General features: G+C 39.1%; 2 protein-coding genes and 1 pseudogene across 3 annotated transcripts in view; all 3 read right to left on the bottom strand.

Annotated features, from left to right (window-relative positions):
* LOC146476342 (putative serine/threonine-protein kinase drkB) overlaps positions 1 to 17,325 on the bottom strand; it is a 214,446-nt gene that overhangs the window by 101,921 nt on the left and 95,200 nt on the right. The window lies entirely within an intron of this gene.
* Positions 1 to 17,325, bottom strand: part of LOC146476348 (uncharacterized) — an 83,484-nt pseudogene that overhangs the window by 49,286 nt on the left and 16,873 nt on the right. The gene's annotated exons all lie outside the window — the stretch shown is intronic.
* On the bottom strand, positions 9,202 to 17,288 carry LOC146476349 (uncharacterized). The gene is made up of 3 exons (XM_085114681.1): positions 17,273 to 17,288; positions 11,365 to 12,428; positions 9,202 to 10,542 (listed from the first exon to the last, which is right to left on the bottom strand). Exons 1-3 carry the CDS (start codon positions 17,286 to 17,288, stop codon positions 10,339 to 10,341), a joined length of 1,284 nt encoding a protein of 427 aa, XP_084970807.1. The 3' UTR covers positions 9,202 to 10,338.

The following is a 17,325-nucleotide window of genomic DNA, read 5'->3' as shown; positions in this document are numbered from 1 at the left end:
AGAGAGGCAAAAATTTATAAATAAAGCAAAATGAAATAGTACCCAAAAATCCTTAATCCATTCGTAGTTTTTAACCATCGGTTAAAACCACCTTATTTAACGAAATTTTAAAGCAGATAGCTGGCATTCTTACAAATCAAATATCAATAAAATTATTTTCCACAGTAAAAGACATAACCTATCGACAAAACCAAAATCACAACCCGAGGAGAAGGGGGTGGGGTAAGGTGGATTATACTTGAGAGGACTCTGAACGCTTAAACGCTTAACTTGCGTTTTTATCTCAGCAAGCAGCATCAAACTTTGCTACTTTTAGATATTTTTGGGAACAGGTTGCCGGCTGTAATCGGTCTTGTTCATGACGGATCTAAAATGATCGCCGTTTATAATAATAGCATTTTTTAAATTTTTTTATTGGTTTATAAAGAAATGACTTATAGCATTACGTACATTTGCACAGACATTAACTGCATGTAATAATAACAATACTATTGACGAACACAATTAACATTCATTAGTTGTAAATAAGAGTTTCATCGCTTACATAAACATACAAACACGAATAAATGTTTATCACACCTACTAGTATTTAAATCATACCTAGAACACAAGTTTACCATCGATGAAAAGTTTATCCGGTTCAGTCTGAGACTTCCTGAACACCGCCTTCAGGTGGGACAAACTGGTAATTAGTTTCTATGTTTGTGTGAATTCAGCATAGTCCACAACACTGGTTGGCAAGGAACTAGGCTTGAATTAACTTCCGCCAAGATGGGGCAATTAACGGTTGGCATAATATGCGAAAAAATTCCTTCTAACATAATGTGATTTTTGAAGCTACTCGTGCGTTCCATTATTGTGGTCGTGGAAGCGAGATGTCCCGCTTCCACTGCTTATGGCGATAGAAGCGAAACGTCTCGCATCCACACTCACAATAAATAAACAGTTTTGTCGGGTGAAAGAAGCGAGTTGTTTCGCTTCCTACAACCAATGGGCGATAGAAGCGAAACGTCTCGCATCCACACTCACAATAAATAAACAGTTTTGTCGGGTGAAAGAAGCGAGTTGTTTCGCTTCCTACAACCAATGGGCGATAGAAGCGAAACGTCTCGCATCCACACTCACAATAAATAAACAGTTTTGTCGGGTGAAAGAAGCGAGTTGTTTCGCTTCCTACAACCAATGGGCGATAGAAGCGAAACGTCTCGCATCCACACTCACAATAAATAAACAGTTTTGTCGGGTGAAAGAAGCGAGTTGTTTCGCTTCCTACAACCAATGGGCGATAGAAGCGAAACGTCTCGCATCCACACTCACAATAAATAAACAGTTTTGTCGGGTGAAAGAAGCGAGTTGTTTCGCTTCAAACAACCAATAGGCGACAAAAAGCGAAACGTCTCGCATCCACACTCGCAATAAATAAACAGTTTTGCCAGGTGAAAGAAGCGAGTTGTTTCGCTTCCTACAACCAATGGGCGACAAGAAGCGAAACGTCTCGCATCCACACTCGCAATAAATAAACAGTTTTGTCGGGTGAAAGAAGCGAGTTGTTTCGCTTCCAACAACCAATAGGCGACAAAAAGCGAAACGTCTCGCATCCACACTCGCAATAAATAAACAGTTTTGTCAGGTGAAAGAAGCGAGTTGTTTCGCTTCCAACAACCAATAGGCGACAAAAAGCGAAACGTCTCGCATCCACACTCGCAATAAATAAACAGTTTTGTCAGGTGAAAGAAGCGAGTTGTTTCGCTTCCTACAACCAATGGGCGACAAGAAGCGAAACGTCTCGCATCCACACTCGCAATAAATAAACAGTTTTGTCAGGTGAAAGAAGCGAGTTGTTTCGCTTCCTACAACCAATGGGCGACAAGAAGCGAAACGTCTCGCATCCACACTCGCAATAAATAAACAGTTTTGTCGGGTGAAAGAAGCGAGTTGTTTCGCTTCCAACAACCAATAGGCGACAAAAAGCGAAACGTCTCGCATCCACACTCGCAATAAATAAACATTTTTGCCAGGTGAAAGAAGCGAGTTGTTTCGCTTCCTACAACCAATGTGCGACAAGAAGCGAAACGTCTCGCATCCACACTCGCAATAAATAAACAGTTTTGTCAGGTGAAAGAAGCGAGTTGTTTCGCTTCCAACAACCAATGGGCGACAAGAAGCGAAACGTCTCGCATCCACACTCACAATGAATAAACAGTTTTGTCAGGTGAAAGAAGCGAGTTGTTTCGCTTCCAACAACCAATGGGCGACAAGAAGCGAAACGTCTCGCATCCACTCTCACAATAAATAAACTGTTTTGCCAGGTGAAAGAAGCGAGTTGTTTCGCTTCCTACAACCAATGGGCGACAAGAAGCGAAACGTCTCGCATCCACACTCGGAATAAATAAACAGTTTTGCCAGGTGAAAGAAGCGAGTTGTTTCGCTTCCTACAACCAATGGGCGACAAGAAGCGAAACGTCTCGCATCCACACTCGGAATAAATAAACAGTTTTGCCAGGTGAAAGAAGCGAGTTGTTTCGCTTCCTACAACCAATGGGCGACAAGAAGCGAAACGTCCCGCATTCAATGACTCTTAGGGGCAAGAGCAATATTTTTCCAAGGTAAAACAAGACGAGGAATAGTTTTCGGCTTGGTTTCGTGAAAGACAGGAACTCGTTTTCGTCTTTAGGAGCTTTAATGGATGTTGACAACTGAACTCTCAAACGCTTTGCTTGTTAAACAACGCGGCGCGCACATCCACACAGAGCGCTGTGATTGGTTCATAATGCGCGTCATCTTCAAGTACATAGCGATGGCGGTTACCCAAAATTAAATCATGTTAAAACTTCACGGAGAAATGCGTATAAATCATTTGAATACCAATCACCGCGCTTGTTGTACGTTCATGTCCTTCATGGAACGTGATCTGTATTGACAGAGCTTTTGTGGGAGCTGACATAAAGAAAGATATTAACTTACTGAATACTCGTAAACACCTTAAGAGAAATAGCTTAGTGTTCTTGTTGGAACCCAAGGGATCCAAAGTTCTTGCTGGCTGTCCGATCAAAATAGGAACAGATGAAAGTTAGACAGACTTAAGTTCTAAATATTTGATTACGTGAATCAGGCTGATAGTTCTTTCACGTGTGGTACATATCACGTTGCGTTATTAAACTCCATAAAATGTTTTCTTTTTTTAAAACGTAATCACTCTTAATGACTCATAATCACTGAATGTAAAATGTTAAAGTACTCTAAAGCATGCAAAATATAAGGATGTTATTATAAAACTCGTAAATATAAATCAATATACTTAATGTGTCTCAACCAAAAGGTAAAAAGAGACGTGCGAGTGAGGAGATAATCTCTCTAAATTTTGTGTTCTCTTGAGTTAACCTCAGTGTATTGCTACTCAAATGTATTTCGAATATAACACCAAACATGCCATTAACTCAATTAAGCATGGTAAATATGTCTGTTAACCTAAATAGTTCCCAATTTACAAAAAAATCATCTAACTTTAAACATATCTATGTAATTAGATAGCAATCATAACAAGAAAAGGCTAATGCTTGTCCACTAAAACTATGTTTGCAAAGTCATATAAGGAAGGCTTATACTTCACGGTTCCGCAACTAGTATTTCGCCTAACTAGAGCCTTCCCAATTTGAACGGCCGCTTACACTTTGACGTTGTGACCTAGAAACAAATTATCCCGCGAAATAGAGTTGCCGATGGGTCGCCCAACCACCTTGTAAACATGCCCTGAACGGTCCAATCTGAACAACGGTGACCTAACGACTTCAATGCAATTGTAATCTAAATCGGAAAGGGTATGGTTTTTGAGCCGTTTAGGTCTGAAAACGGGTATAGACTTTTACCATTATGGTCTGAAATCGTGTATGGTTTTCAAGGGAACTACGAGAGCGTATTCTCAAGTCAAAGTGAATAAGGGAGAAGGCAAAGTAACTGAAAGTATATCATTCGGGCTGAATTTTGCCCATTCTTTGGTTGCATGGTGTTCACCTCCGTTGATTTCGATGCCAAGCTTTGCACTCAGGTCTGAAAACGGGTGTGGAAAATGACCTGTTTTGATCTGAAATAGGATCAGGATTTGGAGAACAGAGCAGCAAACCCCAATCAAGAATTCCGAAGAGTACCCTCCCACACACACACACACTTCTACACAGAGACACAACCCCCCGGTGCAAAGCTACGGTTATGTTCGTAGAATTCAGTATGCCTCTGAGTCCTCTGACTTTACAAGCATTTAGTTGTATGTGGTCTGCCGATCGTCGTTTGAAGATATAGCTTGTTTAACAATTTCGGTATCCAAATCGACAAAGTAGACAGCATATGCCACCATCAACTTTACGATTCAAAGGGGCTTTTTCAAGTCTATCTTGTCCGGCTTGAAGATATTAAAGAGGGAAAAAATAAGCTACCTTACCTGAATATATAAGAAAGGCTTTGCTCATTACAGTCGTGGTACAAATAGGGCGCATTAAGTCGGCATATATCTCCACGAACGGAATAGGATGAAACCACGTGCAATCTCGACTGGAAGAGTACCTTAGCATCTAGTGCCCAGGCTTCACCCAACCACTGCAAAACTAATGCGCGAATTTTTATCACCTGACAAAACTGTTTATTTATTGCGAGTTTATTTATCTTGTCGCCCATTGGTTGTTGGAAGCGAAACAACTCGCTTCTTTCACCTGACAAAACTGTTTATTTATTGCGAGTGTGGATGCGAGACGTTTCGCTTCTTGTCGCCCATTGGTTGTAGGAAGCGAAACAACTCGCTTCTTTCACCTGGCAAAACTGTTTATTTATTGTGAGTGTGGATGCGAGACGTTTCGCTTCTTGTCGCCCATTGGTTGTTGGAAGCGAAACAACTCGCTTCTTTCACCTGACAAAACTGTTTATTTATTGCGAGTGTGGATGCGAGACGTTTCGCTTCTTGTCGCCCATTGGTTGTAGGAAGCGAAACAACTCGCTTCTTTCACCGGAAAAATGTTTATTTATTGTGGTCATAGAAGCTAGATGTTTCGCTTCTATCGCCATAAGCAGTGGAAGCGGGACATCTCGCTTCCACGACCACAATAATGGAACGCACGAGTCGCTTCAAAAATCACATTATGTTAGAAGGAATTTTTTCGCATATTTTGCTTAATACTGCGTTCCCCGCCAAGATGCACCGATACACACTCCACGCCGAAAAATATTTCCCTTCAGGTCACTGCTTATTTTGAGATGCAATTTCAAAGCAGCCCTCGGCTTGAAACACCGTAATTTTAGTACGTATTATGTCGCCGTTCGATGATGGAAAAGACTAAACTGAGTGTCAGACGCGTGAACAAAAAAAATTGTTTTCCCCTCGCCTCGAGAGGTTTTTTTTCCATAATTTTATACTCAATAGAGGGTAGCAATTTCTCCCATCCCCTAACTTGTCTCGCAATTTCCTTGCGCCGTTGCGACACAAGTTGCGCGAATCGTTGCCTAGTGTAACACCCTGAAATGAACATGTCTCGCAACATTTTTGTCGCAGTAACCGTTGCAGGAAGTAGAACCCACTTGTTCTTCTCGCAACGATTGCGGCAACAAAAAAATTGCGAGACATGTTCATTTCAGGGCATGTTACACCAGGCAGCGATTCGTGCAACTTGTGTCGCAACAAAATTTGCGAGACAAGTTGCAAGAAAAAATTGAAAAGGGGAATGGATCAGCAGTGCCCACCCTCCCCTCCTCCCGGGCAACCGCGAGGCATTTGCTCACGAGGTCAGTCCCGGAGGTGGGGCATTCGCAATTTTATCACGGCCCCGGGGGGACCCCCTGACATTTGATACACGTGGTTTCTAAACCGTGCGTGATGCATATGGACGTGATGGAGGCATTTGCAGACCAAGACGTGAACTACGTTGCAGATTGGCTACTCCGTCAAGGACTAGAGAAACTCGTGGATGTTTTTAAAGGTGAGTGTTTTCTCAAGGTAAAACGTTTCTTCATTTCTTACATTGTGAAGCGTCAACAACTTGAACTACATCATATCACCTATCGAGATCGACAACAATCAACGCGATGAATACGAATATTAAAATATGCATTCCGCATTCAAAAATGAACATGAAACTCAACCTGGAGTGAACTTAAAAAACTTAGGTTTGCGAATTAAAATGAGGTTATCTTCAAGATGGAACTTGAATCTTTTGAATCTGTCATGATCGGCTCCACAGAAAACTTTGCATGCGAATACTGGGGTTTCTTGCTCCCAGTTGGGGGGGGGGGGGGGGGAGGGCCCGTCCGCTGCAATCCCAGCAAGTATGCTGACTTTATATTTGACTTTAATTAGTTTTATAGCAGTATGAGTTTAATATTACCAAATATTCAGGGCAAATTACTTTACAACAAAATATTTCATGTCAAGCTATCTACTAGCAAACCGTTCAAAGCAAACTAGGCATTTAAGCAGCTTATGTGTCTCGCAACGGGGAATTTGCCATTCTTTAAAAATGCCCAGGTGTTAGCCTGACGACTCTGGGTACGAGATTGGATAATTAGAAAAAAAAAATTTTTTTTTTGATTGGCTGCCCCGTAACGGCTTGCATTGTTTTACCGCAGAAATCCTGCGGTAAAAAAATTCCAGTACCCCGGAGTCTCTCCCAGAGCCCACCCGCTGACCAAAATGCCCGAGGACTCTGGGTATGAGATTGAGTGAAGAGAAGTCCACCTTTTGTACTGCGCATACGTTGTGCGCATCTCGGGATGGTCTGAGAACTGTGCCTCCTAATTCAGAGATATTTTTGCGCGGTTTATGATAACGCTGGAAAATAAGATCTTAGCAGCCGGGCTGTTGGAGTCCAAAAAGAAAATTGGAGGCATTTTTTTAAATTTGATTTGGATTTCAATAGCCCTTGCTAAGATCCTCTTTTCCCGCACAACCACAAATCCCGCAAGATTACCTTTGTATTAGGAGGCTCGTGCACCGTACTTAAAAAGCTACCGAGCGACCAATTGTCCATCACTTTTTACAGTCAAAGCTCTAAATTACGTACTGTTTATTTTCGACCACCTCTCCTACTACTCCCAAGCTCAACGAGAGGCCCGATACAGTGATTATAGCCAATTGGACCAATAACAAAGCTACGCCCCTGCATCAAGGACACACAACGACTCTTGGTGAAATATATTTTCTATTAGGATCAGAAAACAACTGAAACAGTCCATAACATGAGGAAATGAATTCTTAGGCATTCAGAGGAATATGAATTCTTATGTATTCGGAGAAATATAAGTTCTTATGTATTCGGTGGAGATTTGGTATTTTTAGACAATGAGAGGGTATCAAAACAGGACTGTCAAGTTTCCTTTTTGAAACGAGTTTCAAAGAAAGAACACTGCGGATCGAACTACGTCTGCTAACGAAGATTTCCCACCAGAATGCTGTAAACGTATTTTCTTGTTGTGTGTCCCTGCTATATCCAGCCGTTTCTTTTTCCTCTCAGTGATTTTTCTAGATATTGGAATTGCTATACATTTACAATTTAAAAAGATAATTCACATTTTAAAATGACTGTGAAAAGTTTCTGAAGATCTTGGACCGGAGATCCTCAGCAACTTTTGTTTTCTTAGAAAACAAGAAACCCTTATCAAACAGATAAGCAAAAATAAATTGTATATATAAAAACACACTATAATACGCACTGTATAAAAATAGAATATGTAGAATAATAGTTAAACTATCTATCGTAATTGTGTAAATAGCTTTGATTTGTTCCCCTGAAATTCTAATATAAAGCAGCTATCTAATCTTACCTATAACAAAATAAATATATTTAATAAACATTCAACCCTATCTTCCTTTCTGCCAGAAATATCTGGGTGTTGAATACAGTATTGATGAAAATATGTTTGCAATGACACAGAAAATGATACAAATTATTTACCTGTTCATAATAAAACGTGTGGACATCAATTATGCCAAGCAATCCTAGATGGTTATTTAAGTTATGGAAACAGAACAAAAAAGTAAGAAAAAGTTAACACATCTGTAATTGTCATGGCACTTCATTTTTGGGATTTTTTTACGCAACCATCGATATCAAGTAAACCTCACAAATTTCATCTTACCATAGCAAAAGCCGATGCTGTGCTGCAGGAAAATGGCCAAGTGTGACCACAGCTACTGTGGTGCTAAAATGACATTTTCCTTTTCACGTTATTACATACATTCAACTTTATTTTAAAACGCTGGCCAAAAACAACTAAAAGCTGGTTTACATGTGGCGTTTCCAAATAAACAAGCCACATAGGTACAAACTGACATATTACACATTTAAATTACAGCACACTAGATTACGCCACAAAAGGATAGACTACTCCAATACAATTACATTACATTACATCACATCACAAAGGCTAGTTTTGAGAATAGCGTAGCTTTGCTAATGATAGGTAGGCTGTCTCCCGCGGAATTCACCGAGCGATTTGGCACGTTTAGCCTCTTTTTTCAAATTGCTTCAGAGCATAGCACCACTAGACCGAAAACTGCCTTTAAGAAAATTTATTTTAGGCTTTCCAAGTACTAAGTCTATTTTACCGTTCCTGAGTTCGTATTTTTTTCTCACAATCGCTGACTTTCAGAAACAAGTTTCTCAGATAAAGAGTATATTGTTGTTTAGTGATCACAATCAAGAGTTCGAACTCTTCAAAAACAACAGCAAATGGCACCGGGTGCCACAAATCTTACCTAAAAATGACAGCTTTTTTTTAAAAAACATTGATCATGCCAATATTAAACTCGTTGCCCACCTAAAACAAACATTTAGTGTGACGCAGCTACATGCACACCAGTGGATAGAAAAAAGGTGTTCAAGAGTATTTACTAAGTAATGATCAGCCGATCAGAAATAATAAGGTAGAATACTGTTAGTGCTCAAAACGTTAAATCGCTGGAGTAAACAGAAAACAAGCTCTTTAGAATGTTGGATAGCCAAATAAAAATTTAAAAAAGTCTTGCATCTGTACCCAGTTCATTTCTTTGCTGAGAATATGTTCATTGTCCTTTGTGAAGAGCCAGTTGTTATCCCATAAGTATTTGTCACATTGAAGGAACCGTTGACAATGTCCTTAGCTTTACTTCTGCGGTCTGGGAATTCCTGGTGAGACTGAAGGCGCTTCACAATCGGTTGGTTCAGCTCGCGCCTCCGCACGCTTAGTTTGCGGTCTGAATCTAACGCTATCTTTCTGTTCTTCTCATTTCTTGTTGTTGCTGATTCTACTAGGTAAATTAATTTAGTCTAGCTCAGAAAGTTTCATTGAATACAACTTGTTTTGAAATGTCCTACCTCTTATATCAGACACACAATAACTTTGAAAAAGGCCACTGAGGAATCAAATTCACGGTAACAGAAAGTAAGTACGTAAGTGATAAACAAAGTAGGAAAGAAAAGAAAAGTTTAAACTAAGTAAGTTAGGCGGCTGGCTAGCCAGCTAACTAGGAAGCAAGCTTGCTAGCAAGAAGGCAAGGAGGCAAGTAAACAATGTAGTTTCAAAAACAAGGTGTCAAGAAAAACCTATGTAATTTTCGTCTAGGCCCTAACAAACAGAGAAGAGAAAGTAAAATCGAAAAGAAATAAAATAGAAGATAGAAATACGGTAGGTTCACTGATTATAAAACTCGCAACCTAAACTTTCAGAATATTCCTAGAAAAAACTACCCATACGAACTACATAAATTACTAAAATCTGTTTACATACTATTCTAACTCAGTTTAGTCAATTGTACGCTATCTCATCTTTTTATTGGTTTGGGTACGACTACAACTTGTTTTGAAATGTCCTAAATCTAAAACCACTGCAGAACAATGAAAAATACTACAAAATAGAAATACGGTCATTGATAAAAACAATCAGTACCTAACGTAAATTAAACTGCTAACAACTATTTACAAAACATATTTCTCCAGGAGCCATAATCAGGGATCCTGACTTCTCCTTAAAACTATTTACACGAGCTACATTAACTACTAAAAGCTACCCAAGAAGCTATTCCACCTCCATTTTGTCAGCTTTAGTCTACCACATTATTTTTAAACACTTTGACTACAATTGCTTTTAAATGTCCTAAATCTGTATCAGATAAACATTCTGTGACTTACAAGAACCTATTGGAAAATAGTTAAAAATACTACAAATATCCATAGCCTATAAAAATTGCTACCTAAAAGCTACTGTTTTTACATGAGTAAGAAATACAAACTACTAAAAACTATGAAATATTTTTTTCTATTAACTATTCACAAATAATTGGAAACAGAGATTAAAGAGACTTACATGCCATTTCATATTTAATTATGTTTCAGTAAATTGCTCCAGTTCTTGAACAATCTCTTCCATATTTGGTCTCTGTGCAGGTTCTGTCTTCAGGCACCTCCGTACCAGGCCTCTAATCACACGGTTCGTCACCATTAAGAGTTGCTCTTCACGCCTTTCAGGGTCTGGCATTTCCCCGATGCACATTTCGCAGAGAAGGACACCGAAGCTGTAAACATCAACCTATAAAAACAAAGAATAACCTTATTATAAGTATTGAACTATTAATGTATCTGTCGTCAATTTTTAAATAAAATTATGAACCTTTTACCGCATACTAGTGCTACTTGTCATTGAAAGGAAATAAAAGCGTTGTGCGGTAAAAATCACGAGGCTGTCAAATGCCGTGGGGAAGACTAATACCCAGGGCCTCAGGAAGGAAAATGAGGAAAATGCCCCCACTAATACCCGGGGGGATTGACGCTGATGGAATAGCCCATTTCGGAATAGACCCTTCTCCAAAATGGCGGCAACAGATTTGAATGAGTTAAAATTAAACTGAATGCAAAACTGATACCGGCACTGAAAAGGCTAGGGCACCTTTACTTTAGTAACCCTGCAAAGTTTCAGCATATTAGGTGTTACATCAGCTTAAAAAATAAATGTAAGATGAAATTTGGCAAATTTACAGACATTTGTATGACTGGGGGTATACGTCATACCCCCAGTCATACAAACGTCTTGAAGGGTTACTAAAGTAAAAGTGTTTATTCTAGTGCTGGTATGCGTTTTTAATTTTTTATCTTATGTGAATTTTCGGCCGCCATTTTGAAGAAGAGTTTTGAACCTCATTACGAAAGCGAACCTAAGTGCAAAGCTTTTGATGTGAAAATTAGTTTTGCTTGCATATGAATAAAAACTGATTTTCATAATAAAAATTACGTACGAAGCCTCGCTTTCGTAATGAGTTTCAAAGCAACTGGAAAAAAAGGCCTATTACATGTAACTAATGTGCCGGTATAAAGGCATTTTCAGTGGATTTTTAACTCAATAAATTGTACTGACCATGGCTGTCTGACTTGAAGAACGTGCTTCAGGCGCGCTGTAAATCGGAGCTCCGGGAGCCACTGTCATGGTCTGCTGAATGAAATTAGCAGTGCCATAATCTGAAACTTTAGCTCTCCACTGGTCACCCTGTCGCCATAGCAACACGTTAGCACTACTGACATCCCGGTGAATAATAGGAGAGGGCTTCTTCTGATGAAGATAGTTAAGGGCTCGGGCTACATCCAGAGAAATGACAGTGATTTCTGTTGCAGAGAGTTCACGCTGCTCTAACAACGCTCGTAAACTTCTTTCCATGAGCTCGGTGACAAACAAAGGGCTTCCTTCGTCATTTGTTGCTCCAATGAATTGCAACAAGCAAGGATGGCGGCATCTTGAAGCAATGTTCATTTCTCTCTCAAACAAACGTCTGTTATGACGAGATAAAATTAACTCATGAATCTGTTTCACCGCTATACTACAGCCGCAGTATGTTCCCTCGTTAACGCTTCCCCAACCTCCCCTTCCAAGGCACTTGTCTGTCACTTGAATTTCATGGCGGGAAATTACCCAGTCACATGTTTCTTGTTGACGCTGTTGGTTCAATGTTTGCCGAGCTGCTGCAAGACTCAGCTCTAGTTCGTTCACCTCCTGTTCTTTTTCTCGGATTTGACGTTCACAATTTATCAACTCCTGTTCCATCTCTGTCACTTGTCTTTGTGAGTTTTCTTGTTGTTGTTCTTTTTCTCTCAGCTGCTCAAGTAAGCTGGCCTCTCTCAAGTCTTTCTCTTGCAACTGTCCTTGGCAATTTGCCAGCTGCTCTTCCATCTCTGTCACTTGTCTTTGTGAGTTTCCTTGTTGTTGTTCCTTTTCTCTCAGCTGTTGAAGTAAATTGGTTACTCTCTTGTCTCTTTCTCGTAACAGTTCTCGGCAATTTTCCAATTCTCTTTGTATGTTATCTCTTTGTTGTTCTGTCTGTCTTAGCTGCCGAATCAAGTTAACTTCACGTTCTCCTTTTTCTCTTAATTGTTCTTGTAAGGAATATTGCGCTTGTTGTCTTTCCCCAGCAGGCCTTGGTAAGGTTTCTGAACAATTAAAAAAAGGTACTCGTGAGATTTTTATCGCAATTAAGTAAGGTGTTTCTTTCCTTACCACAGGTTACGCCGGGGTTCATCCATTGCCCGGTTTTAAAGTTTAAAAAATATTACCATCGTCTTGTAATAATTTGAATTGGCTTATAAAAGCTACAGTTAACGTTTAAAATCAACAACTCATGAAAATTTGGACGTTTTATTGTCAAACAAAAGTTGGCGAACTTATAACCGAAGTTCAAGGACGTGACCTCACCTCACCACCAACTAAGCTCACGGATGAAGAGTATCTCAAATATTAAGCAGGATTTTGAAGTTCCGTGCAATGTTTTCTGTTATCTCTCAGGTGATTGCCAATAGCCGATCTTTCAGTTTCTGTTTCTTAGTACGCTGGTACAAGTGTCGGCTCGTACATCCGAAATAATCTGCATTCCACCGATCACACTTAGTATATGTTATAACCTAGAGGGTTAAATTACTGAATGCCGATTGGTCGAAACAGAGGGCATTTTTTCTTAATTTTCCTTTCACCAAGGGCAAAATTACTCACTCCTGATTGGTCGAGGGGCAAAAATACTTGCTCTTGATTGGCTGATCACGCTATTTTTACATTTAGTTGGTTTCTTCGTTTTGTGCTGCAGCAACAACGACTTCTTTTAGGTTTTTTGACTTTTTAAGTCGGATTGTTTGCGCCAAAAATACTTGAAAATCAAGTGCTACAGCTATGAAGGAAATTCCTAAAGGTGAACTTTCGTTTCTTACAAGAAACAGCAAAATATTATTTGTGTCAAAAGCTAAAAACTTGATCAGATTTGTTTCGTTGAAAAACTGAAATAATTTACGGCCGCGACCAAGTGCTTTCACCTCGCTACGGCTTGTTCCAACGAACGATAACCGAACAATAAGAGCAGTGCCCTTTTGATCGATGGGAGGAAGGAGCAGGTCAAACTCAGTGGTAACTCTAGTTAGGCGAAGCTAAATAGATAAATAAATAAATAAATAAATAAATAAAGAAATAAAAAAGAAATCAATCTGCAAGTTCCTTCTTTGGACTCTAGACTCTGATCACTTGCACCGGTCACACCACTCAATGACGTCTATTTAACAATTATACAATGAACAGTGTAAAACTCACGGTATAGCGGAGTATTTGATTAGAGTATAGACGCACGAATGACGACATCGAGTGGCGTGACCGAGGCACGTGATCAGAGTCTAGAGTCCAGCCAGAGTGAGTGGTCAACAAAGTTTTGCAAACTGTTTTAGCGAGTAGCGGACAAACATAGGCAAATTTTCGCAGGAACGCAAAACTGTCCGATGAAAAATTGGACAAAGACCGTTGCAAGTAACCCCAACAGGTTATAAAACCTAGGTTGTTGTGATGTGAAAAGGAAAGAAATACTTGTCCAAATATGTCGTTGATAGAAATCCGGTAATGGCGAGTAATTGATCACAAACTGACAGTGAAGCGAATGACATGCTTTAATATTTTGGGGACAGAAATTCCTTCTGGAATAAAGTTTACTAGTTTTGAAAATATTGTTAGTGAAATTCTTTCGGATTTTACTTGTTAAATAGATTCCATGTCGCGGTGCGTCTGTTCAGCAATAGATCACAGATGACGTCAAAATGTGGTAAGAACAAAAAAGTGCGGCGCAGCCGAGTGTCACTGATGTTCTGCCACATTTTGACATCATCTGTGATATATTACTGAACAGACGCACAGCAACATGGAATCTATTTATTTAACATAATAAAGAAGCAAAAGTTATTAATGGTGACGTCATCAATGCGTCTTTCCTCCAGTACATCATAAACTCCGCTACACCAATCAAAACGCGAGTTTTACACTGTTCATTGTATAAAAAAGGAATAAACAGCGCATAAGCAATGTGATTCTATCAAAAAATCATAAGTAAGAACCAATCAAAATGCGTGAAGAATCCACCTTATTATACAAACTCTAATCACAAACTCACATAAACAGCGCATTATTATTATTGTTGGTTAATGAGCACAAGCTCGACTGCCTATCCGTGAGCTCAAACCAAAGCCCCTATTTCTTATTTTTTATGTGTAAATATTTTAGCGCAGTTGTATATATGGACATGCTAAGTTATCTTTAACACTGAACTTGAAAATGACCGTTGAACGGTCGAAACGTCGTTCGCTTTTAACGTTAATTTGATAGTTACATCGCTTCTTTTTAACAGGTTATACTGTTGCTATGATGATCTATTATGTCAAGAAAATTATCACCAATGATTTGGCATTTGTTTGATATCATATTGTTGTTTTATCAACTGACCCATCAAACTCTAAGGGCCAGTTATTTAAACAGAGTCTAACTTAGGCCGCGGCTTAAGACAATCAGTGGGCCTCCAAATCTGTTTATAAGTGGTTTATTTTAAGTAGATAAACAGTTTTCTAGTCTGGGATGCAAGCCTTCTTGTTACTGTCAGCAGCAAACAATGTTTAGATATGACTGTTGGCAAAATTGAAAATGGCTTAGAACGTGGTTTTGTTAGACATTGTTTAAACTGTCTTTTAATAACTGACCCATCAAACTCTAAGTGCTGGAGACTGGTGCTAGCCAGTATGAAACCTTGAAAGGCCGGAAAACGATCTTGTAAGACAGAAAACGACATTTGAAGTATCTTTCTTAAATATTTTCGTGGGCTGCTCCGACGCCTTCCTTTTGCACTTTTTCTTTTTGGTACTTTATTGACAAATGAGTGATAAAGTTGTACAGACGTCTCTCTACATTTTAGTGCATCTACGCGGTGACGACTTGAGTTTTTGTTTTCTTTTAAGTAATCTTTTAGGCAAAGGAGCAAATTCTTCCTTAATACTTTGAACAACATTTTTCGCGTTCCTGGTCGTTTCAAGAGTTTCAAATGAGCTTCTTGTGTTACGTAGCTAAGGCACTAGTTGTACTTTTCGAAATATTTAGCTGAAGAAGAAAGATTGTTATCACCTAAGTTGCCGACTTGCTAGCTGCCCTTATTTCATACTTAATATGACGTTTTTCTCTCTGAAAACATTTTTAGAAATTATTTTTCCATCTTCCGAAAATTTAAGTAAACTTCTTATAAAACTTTAGTTCTTCTCCACAGACAATTTAAGTTGAGTTGACTAACTCCTTGCAGACAGATTTTCACTAACATGATTCATCGGGTGTACTGTCCTGTACAGTTGAGGGGCCCGCTGGAAAAAGGGTGCAAGTGTCGATCCAAATTTCCCGGCCCAAAAATGCTCTACTTTGGCCTACACTCAAGTTATCAAAATTTGTTTACCTTTAAAGTGCCGATAAAGCGAAAATTGTTTTTAGGTAGTTAAAAAATTTACCCTTTCAAATACGTGATTTCAAAGTTTGAGATTGCTGGGGTAAAAATTGCCGATTTTGTGAGCGCTCAAAGTTGGGCTATTTTGCCTTCAAAAATGGTATTCGAATCGCGCGGCCAAAATGCCGGGTGACAATAACCGCTGACGTCACATTGGTGCCAAGAATTGCAATTCATCATGGCGGGATAGAAGAAAGGTAAGCGACAGCGAGGGCGATATTGCGTTGCTGGCGTCCGTAACAAAGAGAGTTGCCAGAATCAATCGTTCACAGAATCGCTAGACATGTTTTTCTCTTTCTACAATCCTTTTCGGCGGCAAGAACGGAATGAAAGTAAACAAATTTGTGGCACCAACGTGACGTCACAACTTGGAATTCAGCATAAAACTCGACCCAGTCCTCTGACCATTTTTGAAAGCAAAATAGCCCAACTTTGAGCGTTTGTAAAATCTACAAGTTTTACCCCATTACTCTAAAACTTCGGAATTGTATATGCTAAAGTGCAAATTTTATAACTACACAAAAACAATTTTCGCTTCATAGGCACTTTAAAGAGAGAAGAAAACACTCACCCGTAAGCAAAGCAAACTGAACAATTCAACTGTTTCTTAGCGTACAAAGCAGACAAAACGATAAAAAGTTGATTTTTTAAATACATGTTATTAAGAGAACATACAAGTTTAATTCATGAGCAAACTAACAACAATTAAACAAAATGTTAGGCATCAACTTTTTTTGTCATTTTAAAGTGGTTTAGAACTTAGGTTCAAACACTACATAAAGTTTTTTGTCATAATGTTATTATTAAGAAGAATTCTCTTCAAAGACGATCTTGAGCACTTCAATAATTTTAGAAGACACACGGAAAGTTTTAATGGTGCAAGACGTGCAAAAGATAACGTAAAAGAGCTTGGGATTTATTCCTTCGAGTTGAAGTTTTTCCGTCTAATGATCATGAAGAAGGGCAATGAACGCCAAACCTTCGTTATATTATTTACACTCAAGGTCAGTGGGATCTAGAGAGACCGCCTCTGCTAGATAGCTCCAGAAGCGAACTTAACGTTGAGTTGTTGACATCATTGCGATTTATTTCGCTTACCATTGCATATTTTCAGTTCAAATCGCTTAATTAATTTTTGACGAAATTCGCCATCTCTCGTTTTGGGTTTCGTTGTTCGTTTGCTTGTTCCCTTGCTTCATTGTGACTTTCTCGAATCGACACGTTACTTGCTTCATCAAAATTTCTTCAAAACACCGAAGATGTAAATAACAGCTTCCCCAATTATTGAGGGCCACAATCACTGACTGCAAGACAAGACTAGTTCTATTCATAATTTTTCATGAAAAGAATAGGAGATATTCTTGCCAGCTTTTTTGGTCCAACTGAATACGTGTATATTTTGCTCTCGATCCTCGCAAAATATGGAAATTGGGCGATGCGTTCTTTTCTATTTTCGTTATTTCCTTTATTTTTTCATCGACATTTTTTTCTAACCAGCAACAGGTTGCATCCTTCCTAGACGCCTTAACCCACTACTTGTATTAGTT

The sequence above is a fragment of the Pavona decussata genome, unplaced genomic scaffold (genome assembly GCF_977016875.1).
Source record: "Pavona decussata unplaced genomic scaffold, jaPavDecu1.1 SCAFFOLD_78, whole genome shotgun sequence".
In the NCBI taxonomy this organism is placed as follows: domain Eukaryota; kingdom Metazoa; phylum Cnidaria; class Anthozoa; order Scleractinia; family Agariciidae; genus Pavona; species Pavona decussata.
Note: the sequence above shows the minus strand (reverse complement) of the source record. Positions and strands in the feature narration are given on the sequence as shown.